This window comes from Phyllostomus discolor, chromosome 7, assembly GCF_004126475.2.
Source record: "Phyllostomus discolor isolate MPI-MPIP mPhyDis1 chromosome 7, mPhyDis1.pri.v3, whole genome shotgun sequence".
NCBI classification, from domain to species: domain Eukaryota; kingdom Metazoa; phylum Chordata; class Mammalia; order Chiroptera; family Phyllostomidae; genus Phyllostomus; species Phyllostomus discolor.
The window spans coordinates 86,564,259-86,584,156 of NC_040909.2; the positions used below are offsets into that span (position 1 = coordinate 86,564,259).

The 19,898-nt window shown below is 35.0% G+C and overlaps 1 protein-coding gene across 1 annotated transcript in view; it reads left to right on the forward strand.

The window, feature by feature from the left end:
- Positions 1-19,678, forward strand: part of CNBD1 (cyclic nucleotide binding domain containing 1) — a 288,454-nt gene extending 268,776 nt beyond the window's left edge. The window contains 2 exon segments of the mRNA XM_036031672.1: positions 18,060-18,169; positions 19,499-19,678. Of these exon segments, the coding sequence (XP_035887565.1) occupies positions 18,060-18,169; positions 19,499-19,678 (290 nt within the window).
- The last annotated feature ends 220 nt before the right edge of the window (positions 19,679-19,898 follow it).

Sequence of the window (19,898 nt, forward strand, 5' to 3'; positions counted from 1 at the left end):
CCAACTTACACTGTACACCAAAATAAACTCAAGGTGGATAAAGGACTTAAATATAAGTTGTGATACCACAATAGTCCCAGAGGAGAACATAGGTAGGAAAATCTCAGATAATTCACACAGTAATATTTTCACCAATACATCCCACAGATCAAGGAACATAAAGCAAAGAACAAACAAATGGGACTTCATTAATTAAAAAGCTTCTGCATGGCTAAAGAAAACATCAATAAAATTAAAAGGGAACAAACTATATGAAAAAATATATTCACTATGATACTTCAGACAAGGATTTTATCTCCAAAATATGTAAAGAACTCACACAACTCCACTGCAGGAAGACAAACAATCCAATTAAAAATGGTCAAAGGACCCGAACAGAAACTTCCCCAAGGAAGACATACAGAACACCCAGAGACATATGAAAAGATGCTCAGCATCACTAGCCATAAGAGAGATATCACTAGCCAGTGAGATACCACTTCACACCGTTCAGAATGGCCATCATAAACAAACCAGCAAACAGCAAGTGCTGGTGAGGTTGTGGCAAAATGGGAACCCTAGTACACTGTTGGTGGGAATGCAGACTGGTGCAGCCACTGTGGCAAACAGTATGGGATTTCCTCAGAAAACTAAAAATGGAACTGCCCTTTGACCTTGCAGTTCTACTCTTGGGACTATACCCTAAGGATGCTGAAACACCAATTCAAAAGAGCCTATGCACCTCAATGTTCATAGCAGTGTTATTTATAATAGCTAAGTGCCCATCAATCAGTGAGTGGATCAAAAAACTGTTGTACATTTACACAGAGAAACACTAAGTAACAGAAAGAAAAAGGGAACTCCTACCCTTCATGACAGCATGGATGGAACTGGAAAGCATTATGCTAAGTGAAATAAGCCAGGCAGTGAAAGCCAAATACTGTATGATCTCACCTATAAATGGAATATAATCAGAAAAAAAAACAAGCAAAACAGAACCAGAGTCATGGAAATAAAGAGCAAATTGCCAGTGGCCAGAGGTGTGGTGGGGGGTGGGGGTGGATAATGGGGTATAGAAGGTAAAAGATCAAGTCAAGGAACATGTATAAAGGACACATGGACACACAACTGGGTGGAGGATTGAATATGGGAGGTGCAGGGTGGGTAGGGCAGGGAAAAGTAATGGGAAAAAATGAGCACAACTGTAATTGAATAAAATAAAAATGAAAATAACATTTCTTGTGCATGAAAGGAGTTGTATGCTAATCATTTGTTTAAATAATTTAACAGGTTACTTTTGTCTCTGCAGTTGCATTTTAAATATAAAGGACAATATATCAAGTCTTCATACTTAGAAAAATATTTTAAGTACCTCCAAAAATTTGACTGAAACTATTTTCAGTTATCTCTGTAAATGCATTTTGTGGTGTTTTAATTATGAAGTTTAGACGCAGTAATTTTATTTTGTTCAAAGTTAAAATTACATGCCATTTCTTAGAAATCAATGATTCATTAATGGTGTCTCAAAGAGTTGAAGGAACTTTTATTCATAGAAAATTGTGTGTTTATGTTTCACAGGATCTGTTTCTATGAAGAAATAATTAAAATATTAGTAATTCAGAAGTTAAAAGATAATGCCAGCTTATTTTTATTATGGTCAAAAACATAAACATGAGATTTCCACCACAGTTTTTAAATGTAACATAATGTTACTATAAGCACAATGTTGAATAGCAGATCAGAGCTACCTTTTATGTAATGTGTCACTTTTTCTTGCTGCTTTCAGAATTCTGTTTGTGAACATTTGATGGCTTCATTAAGAAGTGTCTTTGTTGCCCTGGCTGGGTGGCTCTTGAAACATCATCCTATATACCAAAAGGCTATGAGTTCAATCCCTATTTGAGGCATGTACAGAGGCCACCAATCGATGTTTCTCTCTCTCCCTCTTCCTTTTTCTCTATGATCAATGAATACATCCTTGAGTGAGAATTTAAAAAAAAATAAAACAGGGTGTGTCTATGTTTTAGTCTTTTTCAGTTTATCTTAGTTGGAGTGAATTGAGCTTCCTGACTTTGTATGTACATTTTCCTCCTCAAATTTGAGAAGTTTTTATCATGGGGGTATCTGCCCCTTTCTCTTTTTCATTTCCTTCTGGGAATCCTACAATGTGCATCTTGTTCCATTTGATTGTATCCCATAAGTCCTTTAGGCTCTCTTCATTTTTCATTATTTTTCTTTTTGCTCCTGTGTCTCAGTAAATTCAAAAGTCTCATCTTAAAGTTTGTTAATTCTTTGTCTGGTCTGGTTAAGGGCTGTTAAGTCCTTCTAGTGGATTTTTCAATTCAATTGTACTATTCTTCAATTACAGAATGTTAGTTTGGTTCTTCTTCATAGCTTCTGTTACTTTTGATATTCTTGTTTTGTTCCCATGTCATTTTACTTATTTCATTTAGTTGTTCCTCTGTTCTCTATTTTAATTCATTGAACATCTCTATGATGATTATTTTGAATTATTTGTCTACTTATTTATATATCTCAATTTCTTTAGGGTCAGCTTCTTGTGATTTAACTTGTTCCTCTGAATGACCCATATTTCCTTGCTTTTTTGTATGTCTTGTTATCATTTGTTGGGACTTTGGATTTGAAAAATCAACCACCTGTCCTAGTTTTTGTGTCACTGTTTTTCATGTGGACGGCTTTCCCCAGTTAGCCCAGCTGGATATTCTGTGATCTTTTGAGCCTTTCCTGCAGATGTGTTCTCTGGGCTTCTGTGTGTAACCTCCTTATTGAAAAGTTTGCCAAGTCCTACAAAGGAATGCCACAGAGTGTTTGTGGTACTGCAGCCTGCAGTACATGGTGAACACCATGTTTCTCAGTGGATCTCAGTGTAGCACCTATTCCTGTCTTAGATCCAGGAAAGACAGAAATCAGTTTTCCAGGATTCCTCCCAAAAGATCAGAACATTTTATATCTGTTCTACTCATTTCTCTACCCAGAGAGAAATTGGGACTTGGTGATCTCTTTACCAATCATGTTGGAGGGGTTCCAGCAAAAAAGTGGCATGAATTTTTCTGCCAGGTTTTATGTGGTTGGCTTTGTGTTTTCCTGGGGTGTAGGAACCCCTTAGCTGGTTTCTAGGTTTCTCACAAAGGCAACTGGTCCATGTAATGTCCATTCCTGTGAGGGGAAGCAGGGTCTGGAGCTTCCTAGTCCACCATGCTACTAGCTTGTTTACTTGCTGAAGATATTTAGGAAGGTTGTTTCATTCTCCATTAATTCATATACTTCCATTTGTTCAGGGTTGGTTTCTACAGATTTATTTTGTTCCTCTGTTGAGGCCATTTTTCCATCTTTCTTCATGACATTTGTAACTTGATGTTCATATATGCACATTTAAAAAAGTACCCACCTCTCCCAGTCTTTCTGGGCTATGTATAGGGAAAGACCTTCAATGGTTGTCTCAGCTGTAGACTCAGGGACCTCTAAAACATTTTCTATCAATGTGTATTCTCCAGATTTGTGCCTATAGATTTTTAATTAGAGGAATTTGCTGGTCACTCATAATCTCTTGCTCTCTCTGCTATGTTACCATTGGTCCTCTAAAATAAGTATCAGCATGCCACCCAGTTATTTTTTGTTCTCAGCAGCCCTCAAATAGCTAGAGTATTCCAGGGGCTATCCACAAACAGAGAAGCCAGTCCTTCAGGCATCGTGCTGAAAAACAGAGTATTGGATGTAGGTGCCAATGCTCTACCCCTTGAGGGACAGAACTGGTTGTACTGTGCTCTCTCTACTGTCCATGAGCTTTCTGGAGAAGCAGCTGCCATGAGCTTTCCGGAGAAGCAACAGGCTCCCAGGCATGTAATCATGAAGATAGTGTATATTCAGTATATACATTATGGGAAAATGGAAGATAAAACATATGTAATATGTAATTCTGCTCTTATAGATATCAACTGTTAATCTTTTCCTATATTTTCCAGGTTTTTAATTCAGAATCAAGTTGTTTTTATATATTTACCAAAGTTAAATAGTGTAGAGATAATGGAATGCTTTTGTTTTGGTTATTATAAAAGAAGCATATTCCATGTCAGTAACAGTTTTGAAAATTAGAAATTTTAATAGAAGCATGATATTTTCTGTGAATGATCATAATTTATTTTAACACTTTCCTATTGATTATCATTTAAGTTGCCTAAAGTATCTTACATGCCAGTTTTGAATACTTAATACATGAATACTTAACTATTTTCCTGATTATTTTCTTAGGAAAATTTCTTACAGTTAGAGGTATTTCTTCAATGTATATAAATATATTCTATCATTCTTGACATGTGTTGTAAATTGATTCTTTGTCAAAGGTTTAATAACTTTTTATACACTTGGCTAGGTTTTTATTAAGGTGTTAGCTTATATATAGCACTAATGTGCAAGAGAATGGATTATAGTATATATCAGAGGATGGGTCATTCATCAATGGGGGGGATAGGCTAGTTTTTTTTTTAATAAAAAGTGTTAGAAAATAATCTGCACACATAAGCGAATAGGTTAAGTTAGATATTTAAGCCTACATGTGACAAACATTACTTTAAATAGACTCATTATTAACTTAAAAATAGAAGTGACAATAAAAGAATATGGGTTTACAATTAATTTTGAGATTCAATATGTAAAAGTAATGAGATTAAGAGGAAAACAATTGTAACAGAATAATCAACACATAGTATTACAAAAGAGGATTAATATGAAAGAGTTCACATAGTCTAATAAGAAAAGCATTAATATTCCACATTTATGTTTTTATAGACTTTATTCATTTATTTTTAGGCAGAGGGGAAAGGAGGGAGAAAGAGAGAAAGAGAAACATCACTGTGTGGTTGCCTTTCTTGCACCTTCTACTGGAGACCTGGTCATAATTCAGGCATGTCCCATGACTGGGAATCAAACCAGTGACCCTTTGGTTTGAAGATTAGCACTCAATCCGCTGAGCCACACAAGCCAGGGCTAATATTCCATATTTGAAAATAGAATGGATTTATTATCTCTTTTTAAAGTTGTTTTGAAAAATGCTAAAATAATAAAATCAACAATATTCACACTTTTGCCAAAATATTATGCACAAGCAAGCAAAATATAACCAGAGACAGTGAAATTAACAACCTGACAGTAACCAGAGTGGAGGTGGAGTGGGATGATGGGGAAAGAAGGGGAAGGGATTTCAGAAACAACTATAAAGGACACATGGACAAAACCAATGTGGGATGGAATCAGGGGAGGGAGGTGGGGATGGCTGGGGTGAGGGGGAGTGGTGGAGGGTAAACACAGACAACTGTAATTGAACAACAATAAAGTAAAAAAAAAACCTAGAAAATACTGTTTGTTTAGACCCTGATGTGAAAGCCTCCAATTAGGATTTTTAAAAATCTAGTTATTGCAAGCTGTTTTGGCTAAAACCTAAACATACTTAAATGTCTTCCTACCTTGTATATTTACTGCTTTTACTTATGTGTTATTTTGAAAATGTTCAAAAACATTTCAAATTAAACATTTAAAAAATATGCACAAAATTTAAGACTAGGTCATCAATAGGTATACTGAAGTGTGATTTTGCATAAACATCATATAGAGTTATTGAACTAATTCATATGTAAATAATTAATGTTCTAAAGTCATGTAATACATCTCTACACAAATGGTTCATCTATACTAGCCCAGATTATATTAAAATATGCCGAGTGGAATATCTCTTGAATCAAAATTATTATTCCATTAATGAAGAAAATCATTATCACAATTAATGAATGAATTTAATTGTTATGTATACTAGGCACAAATGATAAATGCATTGTATTATCCATGTACTTTCTTGGGCCAGTCCATTTAGTATGTGATTATTCATCTCTGAAAAATAATGCTCCTTAAGTAATTGAACTGAAATTAATGCAGTTGGTTAGGTAAGGCCAGAATGAAGTAACTAATCAGTGTATCATTGTTAAATGAACAATACCATTATTAGCTAGAATTTATTATTAAAATACAAGATTGTCAGGTGAAAACTTAGAAACTTTTCTTTTTCTACACAAAGATAAAAATATTTTTCTTCCATTAACTTAGTGCTATTTATAAAGAACAGTCTCTTGCAGATTAGCTTAGATGATCTCTTTGGTCTTCAAAGAACCCTATTAGTAAAGTTGACTTTGCCATTTTAAATGAAAACAGAATTGTGATTCCATATGTCAGACTAAGCAAATATGTTTACTTTTCCTAATATATAACATCTCACTGAAATGAAATATACACAATTACTTATCTAGTTAACTCACTATTCTCCTATATATGTATATATCAAGATTTATGACAGTGCTAGGGAAAAAGGGTATTATCAGTAAATCAGAAATATTTTTGGAAATCATAATTCCTAAATATTTGACATCTAATTAATTACTGGTATTGTCAACTAAATTGTTTGGTGATCAACTATTCTTTCCCAGAAGGAAGTTCTCTGTGGGCTGTCCACCCAAACCTAATTTGCCCAATAAATTTTCCCCATAGGATAAAAATCTTGAGTACCCCACTGAAAACACACATAAGGGGGGAATTTGTATATATTCTATTGAGAGCTTTTAGTATCCTCATTAGTGAAGGAAATCTTTGAAGCCAGAGATGAATGTTAATTCATTTTTAGAAAGAATTGTTTCCATACTACTTAAAACAATTTATAAATTCAATATAATCCCTATTAAAATAGCAATGACATATTTCACAGATATAGAACAAACATTTCAAAAATTTATATGGACCATAAATGGCCTGCAATATCCTCAGCAATTTTGAGAAAGAACAAAGTAGGATGGATAACAATACTTGATATCAAAGTATATAACAAGTCCAAAATAGAATAAAAATAGACTGGACTGGCATAAGAACAGACAGATAGATCAATGGAACAAAATAGAGAGGACAGAAATAAAGCCAAATCTCTATGATCAATTAATATTTGACAGATGGGGCCAGAGCATAAAATGGAGTAAAAATAGCCTCTCCAACACATGGTGTTGGGGAGCCTGTACAGCTACATGCAAAAAATGAAACTCAACCACAAACTTATGCCATACACCAAAATAATCTCAAGGTGGATAAAAGAATTAAGTATAAGTCATGACACTATAAAAGCCCTAGAGAAGAATATAGGCATGAAAATCTCAGATATTCCATGCAGCAGTATTTTCACTGATATTTTCTCTAGAGCAAAGGACATAAAGGAAAGAATTAAAAAATGTGATTTCATCAAAATTAAAAAAAAAAAACAACATCTGCATCGCTAAAGAAAACAGCAAAATGGAAAGGGAACCAATACTGGAACACATATTTGCCAATAATATGTCAGACAAAGGTCTGATCTCCAAATATATATAGAGTTCACACTATTCCGCACCTGTAAGACAAGCAATCCAAATAAAAAATGGGCAAAGGACATGAACAGACATTACTCCAAGAAGGACATACAGAGGTCCCATAAACACATGAAAAAATGCTCAGCATCACTAGCCATCAGAAAGATGCATATAAGACCACAGTGAGATACCAGTTCTCACCAGTCAGAATGGCCATCATAACACACCAACAAACAGGTGCTGGTGAGGTTGTGGATAAAACAGAACCCTGGTACACTAGACTGCTGCAGCCACTGTGGCAAACAGTATGGAATTGCCTCAAAAAAAATAAAAATGGTACTGCCTTTTGACCTGAGAATTCCACTGCTGGGATTATATCTGAAGAATCCCAAAGCACCAATGGAAAAAAAACCTACATACCCTGATGTTCATAGCAGTACAATTTACAATAGCAAAGTGCTGGATGCAACCTAAGTGCCCATCAGGAAATGAGTGGATTAAAAAAACCTGTTGTACATAAAAAATGCTATAGACTACACCAAAAAACTACTTGACAAAATAAATGGATTTGGCAAAACAGTGGTATACAAAGTCAATATTCATAAATCAAAGGCAATTTTGTATACCAACAATGAAACATCAGAAACAGAAATCAGAAAAAAAAATCCCATTTTCTATAGCAACAAGAAAAATAAAATATTTAGGAACAAACCTAACCAAGGAAGTAAAAAACCTGTATTCAGAAAACTACACAACACTGAAGATAGAAATTTTGGAAGACACAAACAAATGGAAACATACATCATGATCATGGATTAGAAGAATTAAGATCATCAAAATGTCCATACTACCCAAATCAATTTACAATTCAGTGCAATACCAATTAAGATACCAATGGCATATTTCACAGACATAGAACAAACACTTCAAAAATTTATATGGAACCATAAATGACCCTGAATAGCTGCAGTAATTTTGAGAAAGAAGAACAAAGCAGGAGGGTCCAAAATACCTGATATCAAACTATATTACAAGGCCACTGTAATAACAGCCTGGTACTGGCATAAGAACACAAACATACACCAATGGAACAGAACAGAGAGCCCAGAAGTAAATTCATGTCTCTATGGTCAATTAATATCCAACAAAAGGGGAGGCAGCATAAAATGGAACAAAAATGGCCTCTTCAATAAATGATGTTGGGAGAGCTGGACAGCTACATGCAAAAAAAAAAAAAAATGAAACTCAATCACCAACTTACACCATACACAAAAATAAATTCAAGGTGGATGAAAGACTTTAATATAACTCATGACACCATTAAAGTCATAGAAGAGAACATAGGTAGAAATATCTCAGATATTCCATGCAGCAATATTTTCACTGATATGTTCCTTAGAACAAAAGACATAAAGGAAAGAATAAACAAATGCAATCTTATCAAAATAAAAAAGCTTCTGCATGGCTGAAGAAAACAGCATTAAAATTAAAAGAGAACCAACCATATGGGAAAACATATTTGCCAATGATACCTCAGACATGGGTTTGATCTCAAAATACATAAAGAACTAGGCCCTGGCTGGCATAGCTCAGTGGATTGAGCGTGGGCTGGGAACCAAAGTGTCCCAGGTTCGATTCCCAGCCAGGGTACATTCCTGGGTTGCAGGCCATAACCCCCAGCAACCGCACATTGATGTCTGTCTGTGTCTGTCTGTCTGTCTGTCTCTCTCCCTCCCTTCCCTCTGTAAAAATAAGTAAATAAATAAATAAATAAATAATCTTTTAAAAAAAAGAACTCACATGACTCCACTTTAGGATGACAAAAAAAAAAAAACAATTAAAATATGGACAAAAGACTTAAACAGACAGTTCTCCAAGGAGAATATACAGATGGTCCAGGGACATATAAGATGCTCTGATGATCACTAGTTATCAGAGAGATGCAAACTAAAACCACAATGAAATATCACCTCACACTATTGAGAATGGCCATCATAAACAAAACAACAAACAGTTTTGGAGAAGTTGCGGAGAAAAGGGAACCCTAGTGCATTATTGGTGGGATTGTAGACTGGTACAGCCACTGTGGAAAACAGTATGGGATTTTCTCAGAAAACTAAAAATGGAACTGCCTTTGGACCTGGCAATTCCATTGCTAGGATTATATCCCAAGAATACTGAAACACCAATTCAAAAGAACCTATGCACGCCAATGTTCATAAGTAGCACAATTTACAATAGCCAAGTGTTGGAAGCAACCTAAGTGCTCAAAACAATGAATGAATGGACCAAAAAACTATGACACATTTACACAATGGAATTCTATGCAGCAGAAAGAAAGAAGGAGCTCCTACCATTTGCAACAGCACGGGTGGAACTGGAAAGCATTATGCTAAGCAAAATAAGCCAGGTGGTGAAAGACAAATAGCATATGATCTCACCTTTAACAGGAACCTAATCAACAAAATGAGCAAGCAAGCAAAATATAACCAAAGGCACTGAAATAGAGAACAGGCTGACAGTGACCAGATGGGAGAGGGGAGGGGATTATAGGGGAGAAAGGTGAAGGGTTTGCAGGAACAATTATAAAGGACACATGGACAATAACAAGGATGGGTGGAAACAGGGGAGGGAGGTGGGGAGGGCTGGGACAGTGGGGAAGGGTGGGGTGGGGGAAAGGCATAAAACTGTACTTGAACAACAATAAAAAAGCTGTTGAAAAAGTGTTGTACATTTATACCATGGAACACTATGCAGCAGAAAAAAAGAAGGAGCTCCTGCCCTTTGCAACAGCATGGATGGATCTGGACAGCACTATGCTAAGTGAAATAAGCTAGGCAAAGAAAGACAAATACCATATAATCTCACCTATAAGTTCAACCTAATCAACAAAACAAACAAGTGAGCAAAATATAACCAAAGATACTGAAATAAAGAACAAAGTGATTGTAACCAGAGGGGAGCAAAGAGGGGGGGTAATGTTGGAAAGAAGGGGAAAGTTAATCAAGGAACATCTATAAAAGATACATGTACAAAGCCAAAGCAGGTTAGGATTGAGAGTGGGGGCTGGGGGTTCTGTGGATAAGGTGGTTTGGGGAAAATAGAGACAACCCTACTTGAACAAAACAAAAAAGAAAGAAATAAAAGTTTTGTTTCCTTTCCCCTCCAAGCATTTAGGATGCAAAACACAATATAATTCAAAATAAAATTTAATGCTTCCCAGGTGGTATGTATTTTAGCCCTACTTCCAGGAGCTATGGTTAGTAACTTTCAGAGACTTTCTCTTTTCTTTTTATTTGCTTCATTTCACTCAGCACCATAACCAGTAGTGGAATGTATCTCCAGACTCCCTTTGTTAGGTGGGTTTTTCTAGCTCATCCCTGAGAGTATTCCCTTTGGGATTTTGGGAGATTGTCCAGATTTTATCATCATGTGGTTATTCACTTACTTTTTATTTCTGGCTTTTGAGATTTTTTGTTGGTTTTTACCACCTCAGATATTGTTAAATATTTTATTCAGAGTTTCACAAAAAGCCGAGCCACCATACCTTGAACTTCCTCATGTGTTTAGTTTACCCTTTGATGGAAATTGGGATTTATTATTGAGATTTTGCATTCATTTTACAAATGTATATTGAGTGTCTACTATGCGGATACATGAGTGAACAAAAGATATTTTTTTTCCTCAATGGAGCTAAAGAGTATAATAGACAATAAGCACAAAGAATAAATCAGTAAAGTGATAGTCACAAAACCATGGAAAAGAGCAGAATGGGGTGACAGCCTGGAACATCAGATTAAACTGTAGGGTGAAGTGGGAAGTCAGGGTTGAGCTCATTGAGAAGACATGTGAAACAGTGGAGATGAGGGTATGGCTTACGGGGCCTTGGGTCTGGGAGTCCAGTCTGGATGAACCTACCTCTCCCTTGACCTGTGAAAGGTTTGAGTCCCAGCATTTATCCAGCTTGGGCACTAGGAGATAGAGAGGGAAGTATGGGGAGAATGAGGAGAGAGAACTACCAGATCTAATACCAAGTCAACCCTTCTTCATCTGCCCTGTTGTTCAGTGAGTCATTCATTGCCATTTTCTGTGAAATAACCTTATAAATGTATTATTTTGGTAAGTTCTTGGAATAATTTCTGAGGCATGTTGAAAATTTAAAATTTCATCCATCTCTCTCTGGATTTCCTCTATCAATAATTGATTTGCATGTAACTTTTTTCTTCAAATCAAAGATTTATGAGATTAGAGAAATGTTCATTTAGATTTTTACTTCTCATGCAATGTAACAGTTACTTACTATACATGAGGGTTTTACATATAGTGTACATTATGAAAATGACATATTTCAATGTGCCATGAATTGAAAATTAAACAATCAATGATCAGTTCTTCTGATATGCATTTCTATTTAGGATTTGTCTCTAGCCATATAGATGTCTGCACATAAATGCTCATTTCTTCTCTTTTCTTATCCTCACCTGAAGACATTTTTTTCATTGCTTTTAGAGAGGTAGGAAGGGGGAGAGAGAGAAACATTAATGTGTGAGAGAGGTATAGATCAGTGGCCCCCCACATGCAACCAGCCAGGGAATCATTGCTGAGGACCACAAGTTGGACACCCCTGTCAGGTTTTAGAACACGAGTCTGAGTTTCAACAAGGCTCTTTAAAACCTAATTTTAAATACAAATAAACTTTATCTCCTGAGCATTAATGAATATGACCTTTAAATAATAATGCATAAAATTTCATCTATATAGTTCATGACTAAATCTGTTCAATTAAAATTGTGTTATAATCCTTTGGATATTTCTATGTTGTCTGTCACTTTCTATGTTACCTAGAGGAAAGGGTGAGGAGTTTACAACATTTATCTTGACATCTTTGGCAGTTGTTGGGAATGGAAAGAGGACCAGAGGCTGAATCAGTAAAACTAGAAAACACAATGAGGGGACATTAAGTCTGTCACAGGCAATAGGTATGACTTTTTTTCTAAGCAACAATACTATTTAAAATTTCTGAAAATGGAGACAACTGTACTTGAACAACAATATAAGAAGGGTGAAAAAAACACCTTATATTTTCTCAGTGCTCCTTACAATGTAGTCTAATAAGATTTGAAATTTATTAACAAGTAAATAAATGTCTAGAAATTTTATTTCCTAAAAATAAAAAGTAAATAAAATGAAATTTCTCATTTAAGTGTGGAAAAACACAATTTTGTCATTAAACTTGACTGATTAGATGAAAAGAGTTCCAATGCATTGTCTTCATTAAGATTGTTAGGAAGAATCAATCATTCTTAGAAAGACATGGTTTCATTAGATTCCTTTTATAGCTGAGTTCATATGCTATTTGTCTTTTACCGCCTATCCTATTTCACTTAGCATAATGCTCTCCAGTTCTATCCATGATGCCACAATAGATAGAAGTTCATTCTTTCTTTCTGCTGTGTCCGTTGTATAAATGTACTATAGTTTTTTGATCCAATAAACTCCTGATGGGCACTTAGGCTATTTATATTAGCCAGCCTACTTGGCTATTGTAAATAGTGTTGCTATGAACATAGGAGTGCATATGTTCTTTTTAATTAGTGTTTCAAGATGCTTAGGGCATATTTCCAGTAGTGGAATTACTGGGTCAAAAGGCAGACCTATTATTAATTTTTTGAGGAAATTCCATACTGTTTTCCACAGTGGCTGCACCAGTCTGCATTCACACCAGCAGTGCACTAGGATTCCCTTTTCTCCGCATCCTCACCAGCATTTGTTGTTAATACATTTATTGATGTTGGCCATTCTGGCAGGTGCAGGGTGATATCTCATTGTGGTTTTAATCTGCATCTCTCTGATGGCTAGTGATGTTGAGCATCTTTTCATATGTCTATAGGCTCACCGTAACAGGAATATAATGAACAAAATAAACTAATGAACAAAATAGAACCACAAGCATCAAAACATGGAACAAACTGAAAGTGAGCAGAGGAGAGGTGGGGGAGGGTAATTGTGGAAATAAGGGGAAGGGACTAGGCAAAGAACATGTATGAATGACCTACAAACATGGACAGTAGTGTGGGAATTGACTGTGGGAGCAAGATTGGGATAGGCAGAGGAGGGAAAATGGGGAGAAATTAGACAAGTATAATAGAATAACAGTAAAAATGATTTAATTAAAAAAATGACGTTGCTTCATCATAGGTTTGGTTGCAGTGGGTCAGCTTTGTTGTTGTAGCCTGTCCTTCAACACAAGATCTCTTCCTCCTTGATGTTATGGGTGCTTCCCTGTGGTCCATAGAGGGCTTGGCTTTCAGGAAAAGACTTAGAGCAGTGCAGCCCAGGCATTAAGAAGAAAGGTTTCATTAGTGTATAAGTGCATCCTTTCTTACCTGGTACATTGCCAGTATGCTCCATGCCTTGTTATTTCCAATTGATTTCTTGATTGACTAAAAGAAGAAAAGCAGTCTCTGCTGTCATACCACCTTTTGGAAGATCACTGTTTACTTTTATGAATCAATCTATGAGAAACTGGCACTTCTCTGTACAACTTATACAATTCTACAGATGTAGTGTACTTTGATATCTTAAGATAACTTTGTAATATCATTGTTTGGCTCTAAGAAACATAGTATAAGACATTATAAGTGTTACCACAATAATTTATTTAAGCACAATGAAGAATTGCTGATAGTAGCATAACCTTTTAATTTTTGTATTTTAAACTTGGATCTCTGAATATTATACGAGGAAAGGGAGATTACATATTCTCATATACGTGTCAGCAAAAGTACTGAAATGCCACTTGATTTATCTTAAAGTATTTTTTCCATTGCATGTTGGTGATTTTTAGTTTTTTTGGCTTATGGTTACATTGTTCTTTAGTTACCTTGTTCTTTAACTATAATTTTAAAAGAGCTATGCTATTCTTAAGCTTATTATTTTAATAACATCAATAGTTTTTCTTGTGCTATACATAACTCATTTTTTAGTTCTTAAAATGAATTTTTTAACTTTGTTTATTAAATTTATTGGGGTATCATTGGTTAATAAGATCATATAGGTTTCAAGTGTATATTTCTATGGCACTTGATATGTATAATGCACTGTGTACCCACCACCTAAAGTCGCCATCTTCTGTCACCATATATTAGACCCTCCACCACTCCTAAACTCCCCTCACTCCCTTCCCTGTGGCTACCACCACAATGCTGTCTGTGTCCAAGAGTTGCAGTTTTATATCACACATATGAGTGAAATCACATAATTCTTAGCTTAATTCTGACTTATTTCACTTAATATAATATACCCGAGGTCTATTCATGTCATTACAAATGGTAGTATTTTGTATTTTCTTATGGCTAAGTAGATATGTACTCTTATATAATGGGAAATTAATACTTTGAATTATCAAAAAATTATTTTTTCTACTTTAAAAACCATAGAAAGATATGTATGTGTCTTTATATTTATTTATATCACCCATTATGTTTAGTGTTTTCAGAAAAATGAACAAAATAAAAATTCACTTGGAAATAACAAATTTAATCAATATGTCTAATTCATTTTAATTAAATTAAATTTAAATTTAATTCAATTTCAATTTATATTTTGTTAATTAAAATGTGATGTTTTATTCCAATTGCTTTTTCTATTTATAATTTTTTATATTTTTACTGATTATGCTGTGACAGTTGTCCCATTTTTCTCTCCCTATTATTCCACTGTGCTCTGTACCCCCTCCACCCATCAGCAATCCTCTACCTTAGTTTATGTTTATGGGTCATACATATGGCTTCATTGGCTACTCCATTTCTCATACTGTTCTTAATCTTCCCCTGTCTTTGGTATCTACCATTTATGCTTCTTATTCTCTGTGACTTCCCCCCATTTCCCCCCTCCACCTCCCTGCTGATAACCCTCCATATGATCTCTATTTTGGTGAATCTGTTTATGTTATAGTTGTTTGCTTAGTTTATTTTTGTTTTGTTTTTTAGATTTGGTTGTTGACAGTTATGAGTTTGTTCTCATTTTACTATTCATATTTTTATAAGCTTCTTTTTCTTAGGGAAGTCCCTTTAATATTTCATATAATAAGGGCTTGATGGTGATGAACTCCTGTAATTTGACCTTATCTGGGGAGCACTTTATCTGCCCTCCCATTCTAAATGAGAGCTTTGCTGGATAGAGTAATCTTGGGTGTAGGTCCTTGCCTTTCATGGGTTCAAAGACTTTTTTTTCAGCCCCTTCTTGCCTGTAATGTTTCTTTTGAGAAATCAACTGATATTCTTATGGGAACACCTTTGTAGGTAACCGTCTCCTTTTCTCTCGCAGCTTTTAAGTTTTCTCCTTATCTTTAATCTTGGTTAATGTAATTATGATGTGCCTTGGTGTGTGCTTCATTGGGTCCAACTTTTTTGGGATTCTGAGTTTCCTGGACTTCCTGGAAGTCTATTTCCCTTTCCAGATTTGGGATGTTCTCCTTCATTATTTTTTCAAATAAGTTTTCAATTTCTTGCTCTTCCTCATCTCTTTCTGACACCCCTATGATTTGGAGGTTGGAACATTTAAAGTTGTCCCACAGGTTCCTAACCTCTCCTCATTTTTTTGAACATTTGTTTCTTCATTCTGTTCTGGTTAAATGTTTATTTCTTCCTTCTGGTCCAAACTATTGATCTGAGTCCCAGTTTCCTTCCCATCACTGTTGGCTCCCTGTACACTTTCCTTTATTTTCCTTTGCATAGCCTTCACTTTTTCCTCCATTTTGTGACCATACTCAATCATTTCTGTGAGCATCCTGATTACTAGTGGTTTGAACTGGGCCTCTGATAGGCTGGTTATCTCTTCATTGCTTGGTTCTATTTTTGGAGCTTTGACTGTTCTTTCATTTGGGCCAGGGCAATATATATATATATATATATATATATATATATATATATATATATATATAGTCTCAGCATGCCAGTTACATAGTAAGGAGCGAAACCTTAGGTATTCACCAGTTCAGGGCAACCCACTTCACTGGGTTATAGTGCTGTGTGTGGTGGAATGGTCTGAGAGGAAACAGTGCCTCTTGGTCATCTCTTGTCTGGCTTTCAGTCACTTCCTCTGCTACCCACAATCAAATTGGGCCCTTCTGCTGCTGATTCCTAGGTGGGTGGTTAGGTTCTAGTATCCTGTAGGTCTCTCCAATGAACTCTCTTGCAAGGATGATAGTGTCTCCTTCTGCCAGAATCCCCACAGATTTTTTCAGTCAGAGGTTTTGAGGCTTTATTTCTCTTCACTAGAATCCTGGGTTGAGCAGTCTGTCTCACTCCTCAGTTGTTCCTCCAAGTTCATCTGCATGGAAATGTGGGGCTGCCCTTTCTGCCAGTTGCTGTCTTGCCTGCCCTGGTCCTCCAGTGCCACCTTGCCAGGAGTCCTCTCCACTTAGGCTGTCCATTTCCACCCCTCCTACCAGTCTGGATGAATGTTTCTTCTTTAACTCCTTGGTTGTCAGACTTTCCACACAATCTGATTTCCTATCAGTTCTGTTTATTTTTGTTTGTTTGTTTTTAAATTTGTTGTCCTTCTTTTGGTTGTGGGAGGAGGCAAAGTGTATCTACACCATGCCTTCATCTTGGCCAGAAATCTCTATAATTTTAATGGGATAATTACCAAGGATTTAGAATCTTTTCTTTTGTTGTTGTTGTTCAAGTACAGTTGTCTCCATTTTCACCCCATCACACCCCCCTGCCCCAATCATCCCCACCTCTCACCCTCTAAACTACTCCCTTGGTTTTGTCCATTTGTCCTTTATATGTGTTCCTTGATGGCCCTTCCCCTATTATCCCTCTCTCCTCTCTGACTACTGTCAGTTCATTCTTTATTTCCATGTCTGTGGTTGTATTTCACTTGCTTTTTTTTTTGTTTTGTTTATTAGGTTCCAGTTGCTTTTAATATGTACATTGATAGGTATAAAGGTGTTATCCAGTTCATTTTCAAGTATTTCTTGGACTTAGGGTTCCTTCACAAATTTTATAAAAAAACTAATGATATTAAGAGAATGATTTATTATTTAACATTAGGTGCCAGGCATCATGTTAAGTACTTTATATGCACTTAATTACCTCATGCTGAGTATAGAACAGGACTCAATTTTGTCATTTTCAAGGTGAAAAACCTGAAGCTAAGATAATTAATATAATTTATATAGGTCCACACTGGAAGTTGCAGAGTAGGGTTTTAAACCAATCTAATGTGGTCTCACAGACATTGCTGTAAACCCTGGTGTAATTAGTAGAGTGCTAGGGTGGGTTTGTTGTCAGGTTGTGGGTACTGTCAAATATTCAGGGAATTTTTGAGACAGTTGTTAAACCATTGGCAGTTTGAAATTAGTCGTGGTAGGAATATTTATACCATGAAGGTTGACAAATGATACAAATTAGAGCTTGCCCTAGACACCTCTTCATCTCCTCCACCAGATTACTGCCCATCACTGCTTCTACTGAGAAAGTCTCATCATACTTATTTCTATAAATAGATCAGATGTAGACTTCTATCATATGCTAAGGACTGACTATAAACTGGAATCCATTCAGAAATTTACCATTTATAATCAATGAATGAATGTCATTTTCTTGTCATAATATCTAAAATAATTTCCTATAGAGAAGAATGTGTAAAATAACAAATTATCTCTCTTGTTTTCAGTGATAGTGGAAAGTGGAAGCATAATTTCTTTTGTGGCTTATATTAATTCTGGACATTGTAACATTTATAGAAATATTGTAGGACTTGTGAAACTACAGTCAAAAAAAGTGGTAAGTTTTAAACTTATGTATTCTCTTTAATCCATTAATCTTCTCTAATGAATAAAAGATGTTGAATAACTTTTCATGTGCTTTTTTGGACATTTATAGTTTGTCTCATTACATGAAATTTATAATTATTGTTGACAATTTTTTGTTGGGTTATTTTGTCCCTATTACTCAGTTGTAAGATACCAGAATGTAAGGTATGTTGTAAGATATATTGAATTGTGACCAATATACCAGTGACCAATGTACTTAATACCCAATCAGCACATTAAAAGATGCTTAACATCTGTATTCATCAGACAAATGCTAGTTAAATCTAAAACAAGATATCACTGTAAACATATCAGATTGGCTAAAATACACTTAACATATGACCCAGGAATTTTACCCTAGATGTTTACTCAATAGAAATGAAATTATATGCCTACAAAAAAACCCTACATGAATCTTCATAAACCAAAAATTGTAAGTAATCCAAATGTCCATCAACAATTGAATAAACAGTAATATTGTAGTGTGTTCTGACACACTAGCATAGTGTGATAATGGAATGCCACATCTCAATGAAAAGAAATAATGATGCATTCAAGAATACGGGTGTCTCAACACATTAGGTTGGGCAAAAACATCAAAACTGAAAGAGTACATGCTATGTGATGCCCATTTTCTGAAGTTTTAGAACAGGGAAAACACTAATTAATGCATAATGATATAAAAGTTAGAACTAAGCCTACTTAGTCAGGCAATCCTCAATTAATTCAATTTATTAAGCAAACTTAACTGAATTCTGCTGCACTAATGATAGTCAGTTTAAAGATTTGCTGTTTATAAAAAAATGTCAAATCTTCAAGTTAGATACTGGCTTTTGACCACTTTTTAGCGTTCCTATCGTGGCCCTATTCTGAGGGCTACACTATTTTTTCTTGTTTCATTCATTCTTTTTTAAATCTTACTGCTTACCAATTCATTCCTGTGTCAATGAAAATATACTAAGCTAAGCTCATGGAAATGGCATCCTAGAGCTTTAAAAATAGAATAAGCTAAATATTTTCATAACATCTTGGCAGATTAAACAATTTTATTTGCATAACACTAAATGACAGTGCTTTCAATTATGTTAGGCATGTTGAAGTTGTCTTTCAAGTTGCTACTGTTCTAGTATAATTTAAATATATATGTAAGTAAATGTTTTTTCTGGTTTCCACAAAATTGAAATTTATTTTAAATACCACACACCAAAATGATCTATTAACAGCATTTCTGATAGAAATAATATTTATTCATGGTATGGAAGTGGTTTAATTAAACACCAATTATCTATGTTTCTTACAGAAAAAAATTAAAAAACTGGTTTATATGGGTCAACTGAAGAAGCAGGAGTCCTTTGGTGAGATCAGTGTTCTTCTTCAGGATCCTTTCCCATGCACAGTAATCACTGGAGATGAGGTTGAAATGGCAGTCATTGAAGATAAGGACCTATTTGGTAGATATAGAAATGTATTTTTATTTTAACTTATACTATTTTATTTGTTGAGTTTTTGACAAGAGTGAACATATTTCACAGAAGTTGGGACACTAAAATAAGTATAGGTGTAGGTATTTATGTTATTTACAGAGACAACATATGCTACTTTAGAATATATTAGAAACATTTCAACAGACTAATTTGAAATTACTAAAACATCTCTAATTTCCAAGTTACCACATCTATGTTTCTGGTTCAAATCAAGTG